The 22519-nt window shown below is 40.3% G+C and overlaps 2 protein-coding genes across 5 annotated transcripts in view; one reads left to right on the forward strand and one right to left on the reverse strand.

Annotated features, from left to right (window-relative positions):
- The window catches only part of LOC121723367 (anoctamin-9), a 22307-nt gene extending 12019 nt beyond the window's left edge, over window positions 1-10288 (reverse strand). The window contains exons 1-2 of the mRNA XM_042108967.1: window positions 10105-10288; window positions 335-406 (exon numbers count right to left, since the gene is read on the reverse strand). Of these exons, the coding sequence (XP_041964901.1) occupies window positions 335-406; window positions 10105-10134 (102 nt within the window). The 5' untranslated portion in view covers window positions 10135-10288. The remainder of the gene's footprint in view (window positions 1-334; window positions 407-10104) is intronic.
- Window positions 10289-14301: 4013 nt separating this feature from the next.
- ano5a (anoctamin 5a) overlaps window positions 14302-22519 on the forward strand; it is a 39287-nt gene continuing 31069 nt past the window's right edge. For 2 of the 4 annotated variants that reach the window (XM_042108959.1, XM_042108960.1), the window contains exons 1-4: window positions 14302-14555; window positions 18893-18957; window positions 20080-20220; window positions 21345-21386. In XM_042108959.1, coding sequence (XP_041964893.1) covers window positions 14495-14555; window positions 18893-18957; window positions 20080-20220; window positions 21345-21386 — 309 coding nt within the window. In that variant the 5' untranslated portion in view covers window positions 14302-14494. The remainder of the gene's footprint in view (window positions 14556-18892; window positions 18958-20079; window positions 20221-21344; window positions 21387-22519) is intronic. The other 2 variants (XM_042108961.1, XM_042108962.1) reach the window with 2 other exon arrangements.

Here is a 22519-nt window from a genome sequence, read left to right on the forward strand (position 1 = left end):
TAGAGTCTCCTTTTGTGAAGAGCGGGAGAAACAACACACTGCCGGCAAATAGACATTACTGTAATTAGACACTGCAATATCCCATTTTTCAGGTGACCCATTTTTCAGATGCCCATCATGACAAACAGACTTACAGTAAGATGGACGCACTCAGACTCAAAGTATAATCAAATAAAAGTTGACCACTGAGAGCCATAACAGCCGATGTGCACACGATAGCAGAGGGGCTAAATGTGTATGTAAGCATAAGAGGTCTAAAAGAATATATAAGAATATGTAAGTGATAATTGGTGATGACTGTGGAGGTCTTCATAGGTGAATTGCCCCTTCTCACCACAGGAGGAAGATAACCCTGACTGCCCTTCTCGTTGACCACCCCGATCACCTCCAGGAGGTCGATACTCCCCTGCAAAAACAAGTGTTGGGTTATTACACCACAATGCATGTGTATAATATTACAGTAAACAGTCACATATATGGTGCACAGCTTCCTACAGCGACACAACACAAAGGCAAAGGGTAGCCACTGATAGCAATAATTTTACGGTTAAAATTAATAATAACTTAATTTCTAGACTAGTTTCAGTTAGCCATGTGGCCCCTCCTGGCATTAAACAAAAGACACCCTCCCCTCCCCCAATGAAATGCTAATGTACTGGTTCCAAGGGCTATCAGATCCACAAGACAAAGGATGTTACCTGGCTATACTAAATCCATGTGTCATGAAATGTAAATATATTCATGTTTGGTATCATTGTAACAGTCTCAGTACAAGGATTGTAATGATTTGATTGTGATTTATTTCTGATATATAAGATATCTCTCCTCATGTTCTTCAGATAGGTGTGAAGTAGGTGTGAGTAGGTGTGTCTGATGCCAAGTGGAGAACCAACCATGTTGGCTTGTTTTGGCGCCAAATTTCTTCCTTTGTTTAACCCATTTACTCCTAAAATGCCTGCTAAAAACGCCTATAGAATCCTATGGCATTCTAGACTAAATAACCTTATTTATGACCGCCGCTAGCGAAGCGGTCATATAGGGATTGTCAAAGTTTTTTTTTTTTTTTTTTTTTTTTTTTTCGTCATCTACTTCCTGAATTTTTGGTCAACGATACCCGGGACACCGAACCACCGGGACACATGAAATTTGGTGGGTATGTAGCCCCACTAGACTTTTACGGAAAAATTTCGTTTCATCCCCGGGGTCCACTCCCCCCCCCCGTGCTGGGCCCCCCGAACCGCAAAAAAAGCAGTTTTTCCTAAATAACTACCTGAACCGTGGCACCGAGGATGAAGAATCTTTTATGGTATGTTGGTCTCAAGGGCCCACATCAATCTGGCCCATAATCACTCATTTGTGATTTGCACCCCCCCCCCCGGTAAAAAATGAAAATGCAATATTATTCTGCTTTAATCGCCCCTATCTTCAGTTAAGATATTCAGAACTGCACCAAATTTTATTTGTATGATTGACCTGGCATTCTCTGGGAGTATGCCAAGTTTCGTAGAATTTCATCCATGGGGGGGTCTTAAAAAAAATAGATTATGTGTACATTTAGTGACTGTACACTCATTGGCCTGTAGATGGCGGTGCACACATATACACATGCACACACACACAGGCACCCACATACTATCGGTATTAGAACGGCCGATACATAATTACAAATTCAGTAGGATTAAAAGAAAGCCAAAATATATATTCATCATCATCATCATGGCTGCATTTCCAGTATTGGCGATAAGTAGTCGTTTGTCCACTAGATGGCGCATCGTTGCAGTGAGACGTAATTTTGTTGGAAGTTAAACGTGGGTTGGAATAACAATGGACGCTTCCTACAAGGACTATAGTTTACCGCAGAGAACGTCTAATAAGGATAGGATGATGTTCACATGAAATGTAATTCCCATTTCTTCTTGAAGCCGAAATAAATCTGAGGATGTTTATCGGACATGCTTGGTTTTTACTGCAGGTACGTTAATCTTATAATATCAATAAGGACCTAGGTAATGTTACCGTTAGCGTTGGTTGAGTGATGGAGGCCAATTTGATTGATTGCATTAGTAGAAAACTATAAATGCGGTTATACCAAGCAAATTGATAGCAGCACTGTAATTGTATCTTTCGACTGTCATTTGTTGCATGTGCTACAAAAATCATTCTGTGCAATGGAAGCAGGGCCGGCCCGAGGCATAAGCGAACTAAGCGGCTGCTTGCCCCCAATCGAGTTTCTTTCTCTTTTTTTACATAATAAATAACATAAACAAGTGACATCAATGAATGAATAAATGAAACAATTAATAATTCAAAACAAGAAAATTCTGATTTCATGATCAATATGTCTGCCTACCTCTACTGTGTCTGCCAGCCTTTGAGTCACGCGCATAAACTAGACACCTCGGGTGCATAGACAATTCGTGCAGACACTGCATCAAGTTCAAAAATCGGAAGAGATGGTAATGTTAAGAAAAGTCACAAAAAAGGACGTATCCCTCTGGTGCCGAAAACAGAAAGAAGAAAATGACAGAGGAGGAGAAAAACGAGCAAGATACTGTATGTTTGCATGATTATTTACAGTATGTTTTGTGCTTGAGGTAGCTAGCTAGCTGTCATGATCTAATATAAGCCATCACCAGAGCTAAATCCCTGCCATCAACAGAGAAATGTCTCCCATTAATATATATTTATCTAGGTGTATTTCAGATGTCAAGGATATTGGGATTGTTTTGGATGTTCAATCAAGCATGTACCCTAGCCATAGGTGGGCTTATGTTGTAAATTAAAGCTAGCTAGCTGACTGAAGTGGACATTAGCACTACAGTAGCTACATGAAAACGGAGCTGAAGGCAAATTTACCACAGAGGGATTGTTTCTGATTTCGCACCTGAAAGTGTTGATAGTTTATAACTGTTCTATAATATGTGACATAGTGGTAAGTCTGATAGCAACAGCAGGCTAAGCCCAGGCTCCCAGTCCCAACCCACTGACTAGCGCGACTCTGGGCATCGGTAACGTTCCAGCTTCATAGGCAAAGATGGAACAGTACGTGCGCTCTGCTCTAAGATCTTTGGAGAGAGATGGTAGTGTTTGAGAAAATATACCATGTTGGGTGGGGAGACTTCTGTGATGGAAATAAACTTACATTTGATTAAGATAGTGGCAAGTGATGTAGCGGTGCTACCCTAATATTTAGGCTGCAGTAGATCACCATGTTAAGCGTTACTTTTGATTATGCCTCATTTGCCAATAGAATATGAATTGTTACATGTGGAATTGCTTGTTGATGAGTGTAAGTAATGATAACAAAATAAACTCATTCTGCTCGATCAAATATGCACTTATGCAATATTTTAGAGCGGAGCCCCAAAACATTTTTGGCATGTCAGCAAGGATGGATTACTGAATGAGCCTACCGAGTCCTTATGCATCTGTGTCCAGGGGGACAGTAGTTCATAATCAGTCACTGTATTAATACATAACCTCACTGTATTAATTTAAAATATGACATTATAGTGTGAAGTTGTCAATTATCGCCAAGCACAGGTGACTCTGCGTTGTGGGAGGGGGCCCCCAAATCAAATTCTGCTTAGGGCCCCCAAAAGGCTCGGGCCATCACTGAATGGAAGATTTACCAACGTTACACCGGTGTTACCAGATATACAGTTTCTGAGATTCTGAGTTTCCAGGGCGGATTTAGCGTGAATATTTATGAACGGAGGATGTCGTGCGCGAGTGCCTAGACGCCCATTGCTGAAGCGTGAATGAAATGGAACTGAAAATGTTGTCAAAGAAAGTAGAAGACCACGGCCTTTTAACACGTTTTGTTGTCATGTGTTATTAATGGAAAGTATGACTATGTTGTGTTCGAGTTTAGATGCAATTTGGCGTCAATGTTGTTATCTTGTGTCGCAGCCAGTCAAACAAAACTTTGTGTCAGATTCAGTGGGTCGCTTACCATTAAGGATATTGGCGATTTTTACACAGTAGGCCTTGATGGTAGTCTTAGCCTAGCTAGGCTATTATGTTTTTTTTATCGTTTTGATTGTAGCCTAGGCTCCGTGCATCTGTAGTGACATGTTAGCCCAGGCAGCAACATAGCCTACATCAAATTGACCCACTGTATAGCCTACAACACAAATGTCTGTGCAATAAATAGCATGTTATACATGCCTGTGTGTGTCCTAACTCTGAACAAATGGCATCCTGTCATTGCTCGCATGCACATGTGATATGTTATTCTGAGACATAATATAGGAATTACTACACATAACTAAACACACAAAAAGTTGTGAAAACAATTTATTGTATTAGTTATTTACAGCCAGGGCATATAAACTGTCCTTCAGTGTCAGGCCAGTTTACACATTCAGTGGTAGACCTGCCAGCCCTGGCAGCAATCACATTTTATCTTCAAGACAAAAAACATTGAGTTAAGCTTAATACTGATGTCAAGCCAAAGTTGTAAACATATATATATTACCATACCAAAAAACCCACAGAGTATTGTGTGCAAGGATAAGGATATACAAAATAAAGTTTGGGTAATCAGCCTTCAAAGGACAGAAATGGGGTGCCCTGTCTATCTATTGTAGAGCAGTTTATTCTTTTCAATTTTAATTTTACATAGTAAGAGGGAGTCTGGCCAAGTTAGCCTAATATTCTTAGGGAATAGAACATAACAGCAGATGTTAGATGTCGAAAATGTAAATTAATAGGCATGCATATAGAACAGCAAGATATGAGCCTGTCTGGCATCAAATACACGAGTGGAGTGGTGTGTTTCTCTGTTCCTACCTGAACAGTAAACTTTCAAAGCGATAAGACCTGCTCAAAATGCCATTAACTAAGAGTTCATGGGCTTTCAAAATGATTTTGGAAACGTTATTTTAAGGTAAAAACTCCTCTGGGGTCCTTTATGCATCACATGACTAATTTGGGGTTTGAAGGGCCAGATTACTACCTGTTATAATCAGCCCATATGTAGTCATTCACCTCAATCTGATGACTGATGAACCCCCCCCCCCAATCATCCTCATTGAGCACATAGGTTCTTGTAAAGTACTACTTAATTTGTAACCATTAGCCATTCATACCCATTCACCACACCATAACCCATTCATCTTGTGTATCTGAAGGACTTCTCTTACAGAAGGCATCATCCATGTAAAGCTAGACAGTACTTGTAAGGTAATAAAGCATATTGACTTAATGCAGTTATGACCTTTATGGATAAACATAACCAATATACTGTAAGTGCATGGCCCATATTAATGCCCTGCTTCCCTAATGGTACAATAACAACATGATTGTATAAAACAAGTTTTATTATTTCACAAGACTCCAAGATATCAGAATGTCCAATAAAGCATTTTTGGCAACAGAGGAGCTGGGCATTGTAATGCAGCACAAGTAAATTTGTCAAACTAGGCTAACATGTTTGTGTAGGCAAGCATGCATGACCAAACCTCGAAACTCATTAGACATCACACACAAAAACAGATGATGTACTAACACTTTCAAGACATCTACAATGATGTCCCACTGACATTACAACCTTAAGTGCTAAATAGCCCATTTAAACAGGGCTAAATGAAAGTAATGACAATTTGATAGGCTGTAGGCTAGCCTGTCAAAGCTACAGTACACAAGATCAAAACATAGACACCAGTGGTCGTCGAAATTGTCACGTTTTTCCACATTATCCCATATCAACATTTAAAAACATTTTCAGTTCCATTTGAGTCACGCTTCATGAATGCTCTCTAGGCGCGAGCGCACGTCAACCTCCATTTATAAATATTCACGCTAAACTCCACCCGACTCCACCCATGGAAACTCAGAATCTCAGAAACCGTATATCTGGTAACACCTGTCTGATACAATTTTGCCTATACATGCGTGAGACTGAGACGCCTGTTTATTTTGTTTTAAGTGCGTGCAGGGTGTGAGAGGGGAATCGATGTGCTTTGATTCCAGCTTGGTGGTTGTAGTCTGTGAAATTAAAAAGCACGTGTGTGTGAAGTATCCAAACAATGACACCTTCATTTCATTATGGCTGCTTTAGCAACACACCTTAAGCTACTGTGTAGTGGGTCCCATTTAGAAGTGGCTACTTCATTCGCGGTTTCCTTGACTCATGGAGCTGCGTGAATTTTATTACAACTTTTCGCCACGATATGGCAGTTTAAGTCCGCTTGATACTGTAAGGCGTAAGCCATTGGTTTCCAAAGGAGATTTTATTTGTGTCGCCAGCATAGCCTATTGACAATTTATGTTGTAAATAGGCCTACCTTATAGCCTACCTGTAGCTTAGGGAAGCTAACAGCTTTCTATTAGGATCTAGTATGTTAGTTACAGTTTTGTCATAACTCCCTGATGCATTTTTGCATTTAGAATAGCCAGAGCGTGAACAATATCGGGTGCCTATGGACTAGGCTTGGTGAACCCAGCCTGATCTGCCCGCTATTTATTTTTTGATTTCTTAAAAGATTGAGGTTGGTCTGGTGAAAGCCAGACTAGCCATGGACCTCAGTTACACAATGCAAGGGAACATGAATCAGCCTATATTTGCACGATTCACGAACAATAACGGAGAACAGCTCTTCAACTTTGGCCCGTTAAAATGTGTATGAACAGTCTAGCGACGCATTTCATCAAGGCCCATTTGGACATGTCAGTTATTTGCACCACTAGATGTAAAACAGCATTTCGTTTCAGACTACTGTTACTTAATTTGTGCATTAACAATAACGTTTCAGACTACTGTTACTTAATTTGTGCATTGACAATAAAGTATTACATGAACTAAAGATGACTAAAATCTTATGTAAATCTTAGCTGTTGAAAACGGCACGGAACTGACAGAGATGTTTTTGTTTATTTATAAATAAATAAATAAATAAATAAATAAATAAATAAATAAATAAATAAATAACATTATGCTGATACCTTTTGCTTTTCCCAAATACAATGTAGCCTACAGGTGTAAGTGACCTTTCATCAATCCAGTTGCAATGGATGAACTGTGATGAACTGCCCTACTTGTGATTGTTTAGAGATGTTAAAGGTTTTATAACAATGCTACATCTTCTTTGGCTATTCTACAATCTATTCACCTTTTCAGCACCAGTAGGCTACTCTCTGTGCAGCTGCACACACACACTCAGGCATGCCAAACAAGCATACACAAAAGTTTCAAGAGTGGGGGATGGAGTAAAATATGGAGACAAATTGAAGTGTGATTTATTTTCGCAGAACGGATGTACAGGACTGAGCGGCGGTCATATTTTGTACCGCTATGCGGTACATCTAGTTCCTGAGGGTTTTCTGAAAACATACTAAAAATTGTCAACATCTACCAAAATGTAATATCTAAGCCTCTGTAGCACCTAGAAACATGAAATAAAAAGCATGCTGCGCTACGCAGCATCCAGCGGGAGATTCAATGTTGCGCTATGCAGCATCAGGCGGTAGATAGAATGTTGCGTCATGCTGCATCCAGCGCGAATGGGTTAACCCATACAAAAGTGATTAACTTGCATTGTAAGACTAAGAATTAGGATGGAGAACTGAAGAGAAGATAGAGAGTTTGATCCAACAGAGGCCATGGCCTCTGTGCCATGGCCTAGGCTACATAGACCATCGACCATTTTTTTTTTGTACCCTCTCTGCTTGTAACAGAATAAACCTGATTCCTGAGTTTTCCTGAAGTTTGCCAGTCTAAGATTAATATTAAGTAATTATTCACCACAATTACTTTCACCACGGTAAAGGGACATGAGCGCTATGAGTTAAGAGCTATGATAACAAACTAATGGAGTTACAGTACGTGCAACGCGTAGGAGGCTGTTTGAGGCAGCAGCCAAAGCAGAGAGGGAGGGATATTGTGTCCAATCAGGTCCAGACCCCATGATCAGCTACTGATGCAGTCTCAGCATGTGAGCTTGTGATGTTGTGGTGTGGTGGTGATGAGCTGATTTGCTGCAGTGGTAAACGCTATGGCTACACTGTGGGTGTTTTTGGAAATAGAGAAATTCACATGGGAACATTGTATAGCAAATACACCTGTACTCCTAAGAAATAAAAAAAATGTTTCTCTAGGCTACCCATGTATACAGTGATTGACTGTGACAACATTATATAAATACTTTTGAGGAACACATTAACACCTCTCAAATGATACAAAAACAAATTCCTTAAATTCAGAGGAGAGGCATGGTATTGTTTTTTTTATATTCCCAGTGTGTGGTGACAGGGGTGAATAGAAGACCAGACATTGGTCTACACACAAGGCTCTACCTCTCTATGTTTACAGTCTGAGGAATTAGCCTCGCTGTTACTGTCAGACTGTGATGGTGAGTCAGTGATATTGATGACGACAATATAACAACAATACCCACACCTTCATGGGAACCTTTAGCACTTCACCTTAATACAGAAACTGATTCTTTGAAAGTATCTATGGAATGAGGCTTACACCAACCTGACCATGGCAAGCTCTTAAAAGAATGTTAATGATGAGATTTGGGTATTTTGCTGTATCTGTAGTGTGTGTGTGTGTGTGTGCGTGCGTGCATGCGTGCGTGTGTATATGTGTGTGTGTGGTGTATCTGTGTGTGTGTGTGTGTGTGTGTGTGTGTGTGTGTGTGAGAGAGAGAGAGACAAAGAGAGAGAAATAAATAGAAAGATAGAGATGACATGGGATATGGCACTACATCAGAGCCACTCTCACCCTGAGGACACTAATACTATATGAGTGACTCAGTCAGGACACACACATGAGAAGTTTGTAATATTCTCTGTTCTCTGGTAGTTTCAGGGTGGACCAGAAACCAACTTGTAATAAGAGAAATGTTAGATCTATCCATCTTCACACAGAAACTATAAAAGCATGTTCAGTTCCAAAACCATGACTGAATTGTATGTAATGTAGCTATTTTTTTATTTTTAAATATAATTAAATGTCCCTCCAGAATGTGACTATTGTCTGAATAGAAAAAGCAATCACAACTGTTTCAGTGTTTGGAGGTTGAGTTGAATTGGTTGTTCGATTATTGCCATTTTATCATAATTGGCATTGGCTGATTAAAGTGCTCATAAGGCCAATTAAAACAAAGAAGTCTGCAAACAGTGTTGTACTGTATGGCCTTGGAACAATACTAGCACTCCCCATGTGCCCTTAATTAGTCCTGCAATATTAGCAACATGACCGCAAGCCAGAAATGCAAACTGGCAGGGACAAACAGCATCACACTGCTCCTGGATGTAAGATTCAAGGTCCATTGAACTCATTGAACGTTTTGCAATAGACAACTTCACAATTCTAATAGACTCTTGAGGGTACAATAAAACATTAAGATGTTTTTAAAAGTTGTTCAGTCCATGTCTCTTAATTTTCATGAAATTGCTGTATTTTATCACATGGCAAAAAAAGATATCAGCATTGCATACTGGATTTTTTTGTGTGAAAGTACAGTAGTAATCCAGTCTTATTACAATGGCATTACTTCTCTAATTCAGCTGTGCAAGATAGCCTCAGTCACTGCCCAAAACACACCATGGTAAAACCCATAATCAGATAAGAGGCAATGGGGAGTTTCTCATGTTTCTGTTGCGTATCCTACATTGGTTTGCACTTCTTGTGCAAATCAGAAAGAAAAAAGTTCTTATGGCCGATAGTGCCAATTCAATGTAATTCAATGTAGGCCTACTCAATATATTTGGTTGAACCAGGCTAATAGAGCATGCATAGGCCTATGACCTCTTCTTAGGGAAAAACGTGTTGTGCGTGGCATTTCATAGCCTGGGCCTACTTGGCATCTCAAGAAGGGAAAAACGAGCCCATAACTTGAGCTATACAGTAATTCCAATGTGAAGTGAAAACCAGATAAAGTCTCATTTAGCCAACACTATGTGTATAACAAAAGACCGCTGTTGTTGCTGTTAGCGTAACATCTGATTGCTTGGAAACTTCATGCGTTAACCAAATATTTGGATGTGTAGCCTAAAAACCTAGCTTTGGTCACCAGTTTATAGCCTACTCAAGAACAGATTTACGCTTAACCTAAACATAATTGGTGTGTGTCAAATAGCCATGTTACTTACGTGTCTCTTATGGCCCAGTCTGTGAGACATGGCAGATGTTCCTTTATTTCGAGGTTCCTAATAAACGCCGCTTCGCTCTGTTCTCATCGGGCCCGTGATTTAATAGTGGACTTTGTTTTGACATGAGCACAAGTAGCCTACCTGCGCTCACTCGCCACCACATACGATATGTTTCCGTACTTCCTCATCTAACATGTAGTCGAATTTCCTCTGACACAGGTTAAAGGAATGTCACTTGTTGACTAATCTACAATGTCACACCTGTTCAGCGGCTCACCTTTCTGAGACAACCTTTAGTATTATTTTCGGGGTCTACTCGAGATATCAGGACAAGATATCAGGACAAGAACAACATGAAACATTAAAGTGGAATACAGAAAGTTCAGACGTTATGGACATTGCCAAAAGTGAAATACTCCACTGTGCTCCCGTTCTGCAGAACCTCGCGCAGAGTGGCGCTGTTATCAGAACCTTTAGATGTCTCAACTTGTCTTTGTTGTTGCATGATCGTCCAGTAGATGGCGGCAATGTATTTAGTCATAATCGACTTGTTCACAGTTATTCACATAGGCTATTCATTTTTGTAGTATCGCTAGCCTAAACACAACAACCATGTATTTTGCTGACAGGGAAGCGGGAGCAAAGCCTCTAAAGCCTGTGTATTTCCGTGTAAAGAAGTGAACACAATAGTCACTTTTTATTATTCAAACAATAGGCATAATCAACAATAGTTAGCCTACTGGCAACTCTGACTGTTTTTGATCGTGATTAATATACTGTAGGCTATTGTACAATACTAACTTGGCTAATTCTTCAGTGGCAAATTAGCCTAATTATCCTACTAATTAGTGCATCTAGTTCATGTATAGAGTATGAGAAAATATATAACAGCTATAGGGTATATCCAAGTTACAGTAGCCTACTGTATTTTTTGTAAAGGTAATATTATTATTATATTAATATAACAAATTTTGTTGTTACTCTAGGTCCCCTATTGCACTGTAGCTTGAATGTGATTACTTTGGATAACAGTGTCAGTTAGATGAATAAATGTAACAATAAATAAAGAGTCTGGTTCCAAAATCTCCATTTTTAAAAACATTAATACGTCATGTTATTGAATTGTATATTTCAGGTAATATCAATAAAATTGCAGTTGTGTTGTTTTTTTGAAAACATATTTATGTAAAAAATGAAAATGGAGGGTATCGTTTGGGAACCAAACTCTCTCTGGACCTTAGAGAGTAAGTGCTCTATTTTACAATGTTACATGCACCCTGGAATCTCTCATTAGACAGACTCATATACAGCAAAATCATATACAGAAACCATATACAGAAAACCTCCTCATCAGTAAGGTGTGTGTGTGTGTGTGTGTGTGTGCACAGGCATGCGAGAGAGAAACTGTGTGTGTGATTATCTCTGTGTGATCAAATGTCATCTATATACCTCAAGTCATCTGTAATCAGGTTGAATGTTCAACCAGACCCACCCTAGGCCCTGTTATTACCCTGCACCCCACCCTCTGAGTCGTGGCAGTCCAGACCGCGGCCCCCGGGAAGGTGCAGTGTGCCCTGGCCACTGCCTCTGGGCCTGGCAGCAGCCAGCAAGGTTCAGAAAATGAAGGGCTTTGCTCCAGCTCCATGCTACACCCAGGGAGCAGGCATGGCCTAATTACTGGAGAGCAGTAGCACGGCGACCACATCAGGGGAGGCTGGGTACCAGCAGCTGCTAAATCTGTCCAGACCAAACCTCTGTCATCACACATGTGGCACAGTGAGGGTGGAGGAGTGTGTGTGTGTTTATGTGTATGTGTGTGTGTGTGTGTGTGTGTGTGTGAGAGAGAGAGAGAGAGAGAGAGAGAGAGAGAGAGAGTGTCTGTGTGAACAGTTCATGGGGGACTGTACATTCTAGGAAAGGCCCTCTTTGTGAAAGAGAAGGCCATTCAGCTACTGTATAAGGACATTGGTGTCATTAGAATTGCATGGGTAGCACATATTGTATATTGCAAACGATTGACTTTGACCGAAATCATAGAATGCAATGCAATGCAATGCAATTTGTAAAATGAGTGGAGGGCAATATTCCATGACATACCTTGATATAAAAGAAAGAAAATGCTTGTGACTTTTGCTGACCCTATTTTCTATCTGTTCCATTGAGATTTGTATGATATAGACCCCAAAAGCCTTTTTATTTTCATAATTTCTTGATGTCACACCAAATGATATGGTGTCACGCCATATGATAAATAACACCACAAAACAATCTGTTAATACAAAAATGTGTATTATATGTATTTCACAAGCAACAAAAGACAGTTTAAGACAGGTATATCATGTAAAGGTTCACTTTTAGAAATCACAACTATGCAAAACAGAATGCCACCAAATATTGTATAGCTCTTGGGTTCCCTGAGTTTTTCTCTTCTCAATGGTGGGCTTCAATCTGAATGTTTGTAGTTCCCCTTTGAGTTTATTGTCTTTATATCTGTTAAAAGACAAATTCAACAATTTATTCAGATAATTTAAAAAGTTTTCCTGCATTATAATCAGATTAAATTGTTGCAATTACTTATAGTGCTAAAGACAACATTAATATTACTGTTTTCTTTAACACCAGAATTTATTTTCTCAGACTACTATTGATATTTAGAATGTCAAATATGTATCTTTTGTATCCAAGGCTGTAGAGTGAGTGAGTGAGTGTGTGTGTGGGGGTGATTTCTATGTTTTATGTGTGTGTGATTCACAATACATGCAATAGTTGCACATCTTAAATAATAAATGTTAAATCATGTTAAATATGTCACAATATATATTACACTTAATTATGAGTTAAACATATATATGAAAAAACATTATTTATGCAGGAAAATGCAGTTTCTGCAGTGTGACAAATAAATCATATGGTGTGACGAGAAAACCCGGTCACACTATATGATATGGGGTCACACCATATGAGGTTTCATGTACTTAGCATGACATTAAACAATGTGCTTTTATGCTAACATCCTAAAAACATGCTAACTGCAATATGACAATATAGTTTTAAAGGTAATATTGACTGAAAAGTAATTTTATTTGGGCTTTTTTGCGTAAAATGCGTCACACCAGAAAACAGTGCAAAAGGGAACTGAAGCAGGAGTGCCGGATATACTTGATTTTTTTGAAAACATGAAGAGAGAAAACTCACCTTGTAACTTTCAGTGTCCTTCTGAGGTGTTGTTCTTCCTCCTGAAAGAAGGAGGACCCCCTACTCCCCAAAGGTCTCCAAACAATTACCCGTTTAAAAAAAGTAATATGGCGTCACACCATATGATATCCATTTCTGGGACAAAGTGTTTTAGTTAAGGGTGGCTTCACAATATTATGCCTGAACTTTTAGTCAAGCAGACTCACAAGTAGGCATCTGGGTTATCAATATATGATTGAATAAACAGAAAATGAATTAATTTTCTTGTTTTTATTCAAAATCAAAATTTGTGAAATGTGACTGGGACAGTCACGCCATATGAGCTTTTTCTGGTTTGGCTGAAAATTGTGAAAAAATGGAAGATTAATCCCATGAATACTCTGTATGTTCATATAAAACAGCATTTTCTGAACAATATCACCATAGTTTTTGATATATTTTTTTATAATTTACCTATCTTTGACACATTGGACCAAAAAAAGGCCATGTCATGTCAACCACCCACATGAGAAAAAATGCACAAAATATTAATGTTATCATTCACATCATACAAATGCCAAGGCATTTCACTGGCGTTGTGGATGTGACAAAAAGTCAATTTTACGTGGAATTGCCCTGGACTAGAATATGAACAGAATATGAACTCAAAATACTTTTGCAGGTTTGATAATAACAAACCAGAAGTAGCCTAGGCTAAATATAGGCAGGCCAGGCCTGAATCCCAAGTAGCTTTCTGCATTCTTTAGTAAACCTACCACATATTCAACTGTGATCACGTTAATGTTGTAGGCCTATTCGGTTTATAAACAAGTAAATAAATTCATATATGTCCACCACAATTTGGTGAAAGCATCACCAGTTGCTGAAAGGCCTAATAAGACCTAATTCCTGAGACCGACAGGAAGAGTTTGGTAGCATAGTAGCCTGCTCTGCACAACCCCTCCCCTTTCCACGATGGGATTCGCTCTTTTGGGAGAGCGCCAGTCGTTTCAGTAACTAGGTGGCAGAGACGCAGAGAAAGGGAGGATACGCGCTTCTTTGCACTCATGTTCATGCGCCTGTCTGCGACCAGAATAAATCTTACGTAGGGGCCAGAACCCGAAAGGGGTCTGGTCAATGATAGATCTTTACCTTGACTTTAACATCGGTGAAAAAAAGTTTTTTCAGTGCGCAGATCCTCGTCTTCGCTTAGAGGATGAACCGAATAGCGGGAAAGCCACGGGATGATACCCTGATAGACGTTCAGTTTAACGGTGGTAAGTCTTAAATTTGCTTTAAGTGAATACTTTACTGTTAGTTAGCGAGTGTCATTGTCCTCTATGCTTTTTTAGTTTACTAAATCGGTGTAGTTTGTTCATTCTGTTGATGGTAAGGGATAAACTTGCTAAATAGTTTTGAACACACTCAGTCAGCTAAACACAGCACAACCTCAATCGCTAACATTATTTAACCATTTAAGGCCACACTAACATGGTGAAATAGACCGGGGAATACTACAATTGAGCTGCAAGCCAGCGTTGAGGGCTACGTTAAACTTTACTTGGATTTGCTCCTCATTCAAACACATTTGCCACTTGAACGCCCAGTGAACAAGTCACTCAGCCCTTGGTCTTGAACACGATACTGTCGTCATCCCTTGTAGTCATGCTGCGGAAAGAGTCAGTCAGTTCAGGCTGTGGCTATTTTTTCCTTTAGGAAAGATCTGCAGTTTAACTGTTGTCTGTATGTTACCATCTGTGCTAAATATAGCTTGAGAACGAATAATCTACATGAAGCTATAATGTAAATAGTAGGCTATTTAGCCAAGCAAATGTTCTGTGTCAGTGAATAAATACCAATAATTTTCTTCCTGCCAAATTAGCCTTATCATTTTACTGTGTTAAATTGGGTGGAATGGAATCCAGCAAGTAGTCTTGAGCTCAAACAGTGTGTTTTGTGTTCTCATGAGTTACAAACAAATAACGTTAACTTTAACGTTTCTTCTTTAATTTCTTTGAACTGGTGACCCACCAATTTCTCCTTTGCTGAAGATTGCAAACTCTCAAGAGTACACTAATGTCAGAGGCACTTTTGCTCCTGTCCTGAACAGCTTTCTTCTTCATGCCATGGAATAGCCCATCGTTGATTTTGACACAGCAATGTACCTATTTATAGTTGGAACTTTTGGTTATTATTATATCATATAACAAATTGTAATCCTATTGATTGATTGTGCAGCCTGCACTACATGCCATGAGTGTTATGTCACTGGAACCATTAGAGCCCAAAGCTAAGTTCATTGTTTCCAAACAGTATTTTCTCTTGAGATGAGCACAGTACAATGATGCTTGCAGTGGCCTCCACTGTGGCTGGTTTGTGGCTTTCAAAGATGTTTCTGCTGAACAACCCATATACTGGATTAGAAAATGTTCTGTTCTTTCTGCTTGTTTAATTTAATTTAATGAAACAGATTCAGCCCATAGCATTTAGGCAATAGCTTTCTACATTCTGTAACTTAAAGAATAGCAAGGAATATCTGCACACTAGCTCCCCTTTTTTCTGTTTAGAGTTACACCATAAGTGATACGTTAGATTCTATAACTTACCTCAAAGATGTATAGCATGTTTAAATTGCTCTCATCATGACATTAGAGGCCAGAGTTTAACATTTTTTTAACGTTTTTTTAACGTTTTTGCCCTTCTGTCACGCTTTATTTAGACTTTGCTTTGTATTATTAGCCTAATAAAAATTACAGTCACTTGCGGTGACGCCCAGCTTTTATGCACTTGTCTCACTCCTGTTCCCTCTGCTCTTCCATGGTCACCTCTGCGTGAACGCTAAGACCAGACTAGCCTGCCAGAGTTTTGATTATGCCTAACAGCTGAAAGGAGGCCGGAGGCCTCCCGTGAGGCTTTGTCGTGTTTTGCTTTGTCACTGTCCCAATGTGACGATTGCAACAGAGTTGTTCTCTGTCGGAGGTGACCTGTGTCACACCGGGCGTTGGAACTTAATGAACATAGTTTGGAAAGGGACACTTACCATGATCTGATATGTTTGAATTCTATGTTGTGTCATTTATTAGCCCTAAAGCAAAACTCTGTCTCTCTGAAGTATTTTCCACAATATTTATGGACAATAGAATCATGCTTTGAAAATAAATACTGTGTGCACATCTAAGCATTGTTATCTAACTGTTATCATTGTACCAGGTCCAAAAGCAGCTATAAAACACATTTTGTAAGACTAATATGTTAAACAGTAACTTGCCTATGGGGTGGGATCATCTAACAGGGTTATGATGGATTCCTATTGTTATTAGCCTACTTATTACTGTGATTGTAATGATTATGTTAACATGTTATGTTAATGAAATTATTTTGTGTATACTATGAATTATTACCCTATTTGCTATTTATTTATTTATTTATTTATAGACATAGTACATATAGTATCCTTTCTGCATAGATCTACTATTCCAATCGGATGGCAGGCTCGCTCAGGAGTTTTAGTTTTGTGTGGATGACAGAAGTGTGTGGTGTGTTTGTTTTTATTTGTTTTTCAGTTGAATTATATTTGAAAATCAATTCAATTCACTGTTATTTTTTTCTGTTAAGTTTAGAAATTAGATGATGATTCCAAAATCACTGAGTAATTGTAAATATTGACCAAAATAATCATCGTGTGTTTTGCCATAATCGAGCAGCCGTAGTTGTGTGTCTGTGTGTGTTTGTGTGTGTCTGTATGTCTCTGTGTGTGTTTTTGTTTTTATGTGGATGACAGCTGCAGGAACTTCTGTACATAATTTGCCAATGAGATGCTGGAAATCTAGTTTATTGTGTGCCTTATGTATGACAGATGCAGCAAGCCTTGCCTGCATTAATTAAAGAGTTTTTTTGGTGTATAAGTTGCAACCTTGTTCATGCTGCTGTGTGTGCGTGCGTGCGTGCGTGTGTGTGTGTGTGTGTGTGTACTGTATGACAGATGCAGGAACACTTATGTGGTGTGTGTATACCAGCAGAAACAACTGTCCAACTGTGAATTCTGTAGTGTTGGAAGTGAGGCGTGTGGCCATGCAGCCTCCTGCCGCCATCAGCCCAGAGACAAAGCCTTGTTGTTCGGTCGCCACAGGCTGATTATGAGCACAGGGAGCAGGGACACAGCAGGGAGAGAGGCCAGCAACCTGGGGCTATCTGCCTCATGATCAGCTGCTTAGCATGCACACACAGGCACGCTCACGTTCACACAATATCTTTCTGTCTCTCTTTCTGTCTCGGTCAACCTCTTCATTTTTGTCTCTCTCTAAGACACACACACCTGCATGTACACAAACACACACACATATATACACGCATACATGCATGTACACACACACATTTGAATGTGTTTATTTGGATCTGAAAGGCAAGCAAGGAAAGTAAGATCCAAATACTCTGGGAGGAGTCATTAACAAGGTGACAGGTCTACATGGCCTTCCATTTATAATACACACACACACACACACACACACGTGAAGAGGAGGGTATTTTGCCCCAATAGCAAAGTCAGCTCATGCTGTCACTGAGCTGATAAGAGTCTCTTATCCCTGCACTCTGTACTGCCTTTAAGCCACTTAAAGAGAACAGAAAAAAACAACCAGCTGTCAGGAAACGTCTGTCTTGTATCATCACCTAATAGAGTCCCTAGAGTCCTGCTAAATATCTGTTGTCTGTCTCAATGCACAATTGTCTCACTTGCTTGCATCATGCCATTGATTGCTGATAGAGATGGCCAGATGGCTGTGCTGGACTCTGTTCTGTCTAGTTGCTGTGTTCCTGTAAGATCTTCATGATGCATCAGCCCACATGGAGGGCAATGTTGCCCCAACAAATCTGCACTGACAATAAAATGAAGATACGATTTAACCACAGCCATTAAACATGTAGGTTTAGTAATATTGCCTGTCCGTGTTGTTGTTGCAGACATGGTCAAAGGTAGGCTATTTCAGACAGGGAATATGAAAATTTACATCTAACAAAAAGCTTAATAAAGCATGTTAGCTCAAGCTCATAGGTTTACAACACCAGTGGCCAGGTGGCCTTCTCATATAGGGATATCATAGCCACATCTGTCTATCTGTTGACATAGTGACATAACATCTCAACGAGGAAGCCTAGCAATGATATCTGAAAAGAGGTTACTTGATTGAGTATGTGTACACATATACTGTAGATAGACATAGCCTGTAGGCCTAAATAATGTCTTGGCTATTTTCAGTCATGCAGTTCAACCCTGACGTGTGGTCCCCAGAAATGCACAAACACACACACACACACACACAGCCGTGTGCAAATGCTGACTCAAGATGCTCTGAAAGCTGATGCCGGCCACCAGCACATGAGTGTGCTCTGCGTTGCCAGTGATGGCGTGTTTGGGGGGGGGGGGGGGGGGCACTATTTTTAATGACCTTTTATTTATGAGTGTAATGTCATATTTAATACAGGGGGAGTTGAAGTATGACATGAATGCAAATATGGTTTAAGTCCACTGCACTGTTGGACTAGATTTGTGAAGCAAATGAGTATCTCAACTTGATTTTAAAGCTCTCTCTCTCTCCCTCTCTCTGTTTATCTGCAGAAGACAACAATGCCTGCCAGTTAGAATCCTTTTCTGAGGAGATTCCTGGCCATGGACACAATGGGGTAAATATCAGCACATGCGGACACGCGCACACACACACACACACACACACACACAATTTTGCAATAGTTCTGCAATAGTTCAGGTTCTTTCACATACTTACTACATCATTGGGTCATTGGATGCCAGCTGTCTTATCGTGATCTTATCAGTTTAATTCTCAAAATATTTTTACATATATTTTTGTTTAATTTTGAATCTATTATTCATTCTCCATGGAAGAGAACCACAACACTGGCCTCTGTCCTTTCAAAAGACACATAGACTGCACTAATGAGCAAGTCCATTCTCCAGTACTCCAGCTACAGCGCTACACTCTGGGGGCATGAGCATGGGGGCTCACGGACATGCCCCCACAGAAAATGTTTTAGCTGCTGGAACTAGCAACTCAAGCTAGGTTGAACCGATTGTTTGTTCGGGGGTTTTCATACCAACAGTACACCCGATGACCTTGAGAAATGGAGATCTATGTGAAAAATACATAGATCTCCATTTCTCAAGGTCATCAAAAAATTACTGCATCATTGCATGCCCTGTAAATATATCCCTGGATGACCTTACATGTTGACCCCACAACTGATCAGAACTCTCTAATTGATTAGGTCAGACTATGTGAATGAGCTGAATGGAAACACACACAGATTCTATGTGTATAGACTATGTGAATGAGCTGAATGGAAACACAGTGTAGAAGGGAGTCCATTCTCCATTAGGATTCATTACTCAAAGACAGACTTCCCAACTAGGCCCACATTATCGTCTCAGACAAATGGCGTGTTGGGTTGTATGCCTTTAAGTATTTATGATATCTGTGTCTAATGGAACTGAGCTGGCCTAAAGAGTCAGTTATAGTGTAGATATCTGCTCTTGTGGTATTTAGACAAAATTGGATGGTGGTTCATGAAGCAGGATGTAAATCATCACAGTCACAGTTTGACTGCAGTGGAACACTGTAATGTAGGTTGATATTCCTCTGTCTTATCTCCTCTCTTCATCCATATGTGTATCCACCTGGCTGCTTGACCTCTCTCTCGCTCTCTCCCCCACACATCCTTCTTTCTATGTCTGTTTCTCTCTCTCCCCTGGGCTACCTCACCTGTGTGTGTGTGTGTGTGTGTGTGAAGTCTGAGTCATCTCTGTCCTGCTCAGACCTGGCAGGGTCGGTCCACTCCTCGCACTCCTCAGACAGTGTGTGTGATCAGTGCGAGAAGGAGAACTCGCAACACAACCATGAGTCTTTCCAACACCTCTCCAGTCTTTCTGGGGTAAGGGGGGCACAGCATGTGTGTTTTAGTGTGCGTGTGTGTGTGTGTGTGTGTGTGTGTGTGTGTGTGTGTGTGTGTGTGTGTTAGCAGTTAAGCTTCTCACAATGGGAATGTGTGTGAGCCCCAAGTTGAAGCGGAACCAGCTAATCCCTCAAACGGAGAAACCCCGCAGTGGAATTCTTTTGTCGGAGTTTATCAAAATGATTTACGTAAAAACAGTTCAAAACAGTCTGCAGTTAAAACTTTGACCTGAATCTAAAGGCATGCTCCTCCTGTCCCCTACTATGCCTCTTCAAACACGTCATGATCAAAGGGATGTATTATCTCTTGAAAATATTGTGCTGCAACAGTTATTTCCTCCTATCACCAGGCTTCTGTGGTCTCGTGTCCAAAGCTGTGGAGGGTTGATTTGATAAATAATTTGCTTCCTTGTTGATGCTAATGACCCTCTGCATCGACTAAGCTGTGGTTTTATCTTTTACCACTTACCGCTATATTCCCTTTCCCACACATACTCTCCCTGGCACTTACATTTTTTGCATGTGCATGTTAGGGTGTCTGTGTGCTTGTGTGGGTCTGTGTGTGTTTGTTTATGTGTGTGTGTGTGTGTGTGTGTGTGTGTGTGTGTGTGTGTGTGTGTGTGTGTGTGTGTGTGTGTGTACTGCTGCACTAGTCACTAGTGGATGCAGCATTTGTAGTGCACTGGTGTGGTTTGTCACTAACATTATCATATTCCATGGCATTTGAGAACAGCACTTGCAATGAACGCATTTTTCCATGTGCATTGGCAGTCAGTTTTATGACTCCACTAGGAGAGACGTGTGTGTGTGTGTGTGTGTGTGTGTGTGTGTGTGTGTGTGTGTGTGTGTAGTCAAAAAAAATAGAGTCGTCTGTCTGAGCTGTTGTTTGAGCGCTGGGTAGAATGGGTGATGAATGAGCTCCAGTGTCCCTGTGCTTGGCTGCTTGCAAGTGCTCATCCAGTGACTGGCATGCTGCAGTAGACCCTGCTGGGTGAGGATGGTGCTCTGTGGTGGAGTGGCTGTGGCCCTGGGCCCGTAGTGCAGTGTGGCTCCTGGGCCTTGTATTGGTCTGGAGTCTCACCATGATGGTTGGTTTTCCCACAGATCTGGAGGAGAAGAGCTCTCTTCCTGAAGTATCGCTCCAGGGTACGCCATGGTAAAGAGGGTTAACCTGCTACCTGCGTGTGTATGTGTGTGTTTGTTCAGGCATGGTTGTGTAAGTGATAGTGTGTGTGTGTGTGTGTGTGTGTGTGTGTGTGTGTGTAAAAGTGAGTGTGGATGTGGACGTATGTGGGTTGATTGCACAGTGTTATCTAACAGTTGTGTATGATGATTACCCCTTATGCCATTGCGAGTGGTGTGATGATACAGTACTTGTCCTTGTGAGACTGCTTATCATCTGAGCTGGCCCTCATGATGAGGCTTTACTCTTTGATAAGCGTTCCTGATGCTCGAGAGATTCCTGGAAATTCCCTGTGTTGATCCGATCTTCACGGTCCTCTTATCACCTGTGATATTGCTGCCCTGATATTGCATGATTGGCATGAATAGCTCAAATTATGCAGTGAGCTTTCCAAGAGTTCAGATCTTACATCTAGCTACATCTATAGTTTCCTATCTTTACTCAAGAATAATTTACTAATTTTATTGAGTGAATGACCTGCTTGTGAAATAAGAATAAGAATATACAGCACATGTTTTTATGTGAGTTTTAAGGTTGGCCTAGTAAATAATCTCTTCATTTTAAGATGGTATAATCATGTTAATTTGCTCTTATGTTCCTGCAGAGAAGGATACCTTTTTTTATTGAAATTATTCTGGAGAATATTTATTGTAATGACTGCTGATGGTTAAGATTCTCACATTTAAACATAACATGAGAATGACATATGGCCAATGTGCTTATGGGTCCTGTGCCATGTGTTTCTGTATGTTCAAATGCATCACAGGAGTGCAGACACAGCAGCACTAGTAATGGAAAGGTTCACTAAATTGTTTTGTTCTCACCTACAATTAGGGAACTTAGTGAAGAGAAATAGGTGCAGACACACACGCACACATGCACACACACACACACACACACACACACACACACACACACACACACACACACACACACACACACACACACACAAACACACCACTAAGCGCCACACACGTGCGCACGCACGCACGCACGCACGCACGCACGCACGCACACCTGTTGGTTTGTGTTTATTGCGTGAGTGTGTATGCAAAGATCTCGATTTGCATTCACTGGATGCCGTCTATATTTGAAT

The sequence above is a fragment of the Alosa sapidissima genome, chromosome 11 (assembly GCF_018492685.1).
Source record: "Alosa sapidissima isolate fAloSap1 chromosome 11, fAloSap1.pri, whole genome shotgun sequence".
Taxonomy (NCBI): domain Eukaryota; kingdom Metazoa; phylum Chordata; class Actinopteri; order Clupeiformes; family Clupeidae; genus Alosa; species Alosa sapidissima.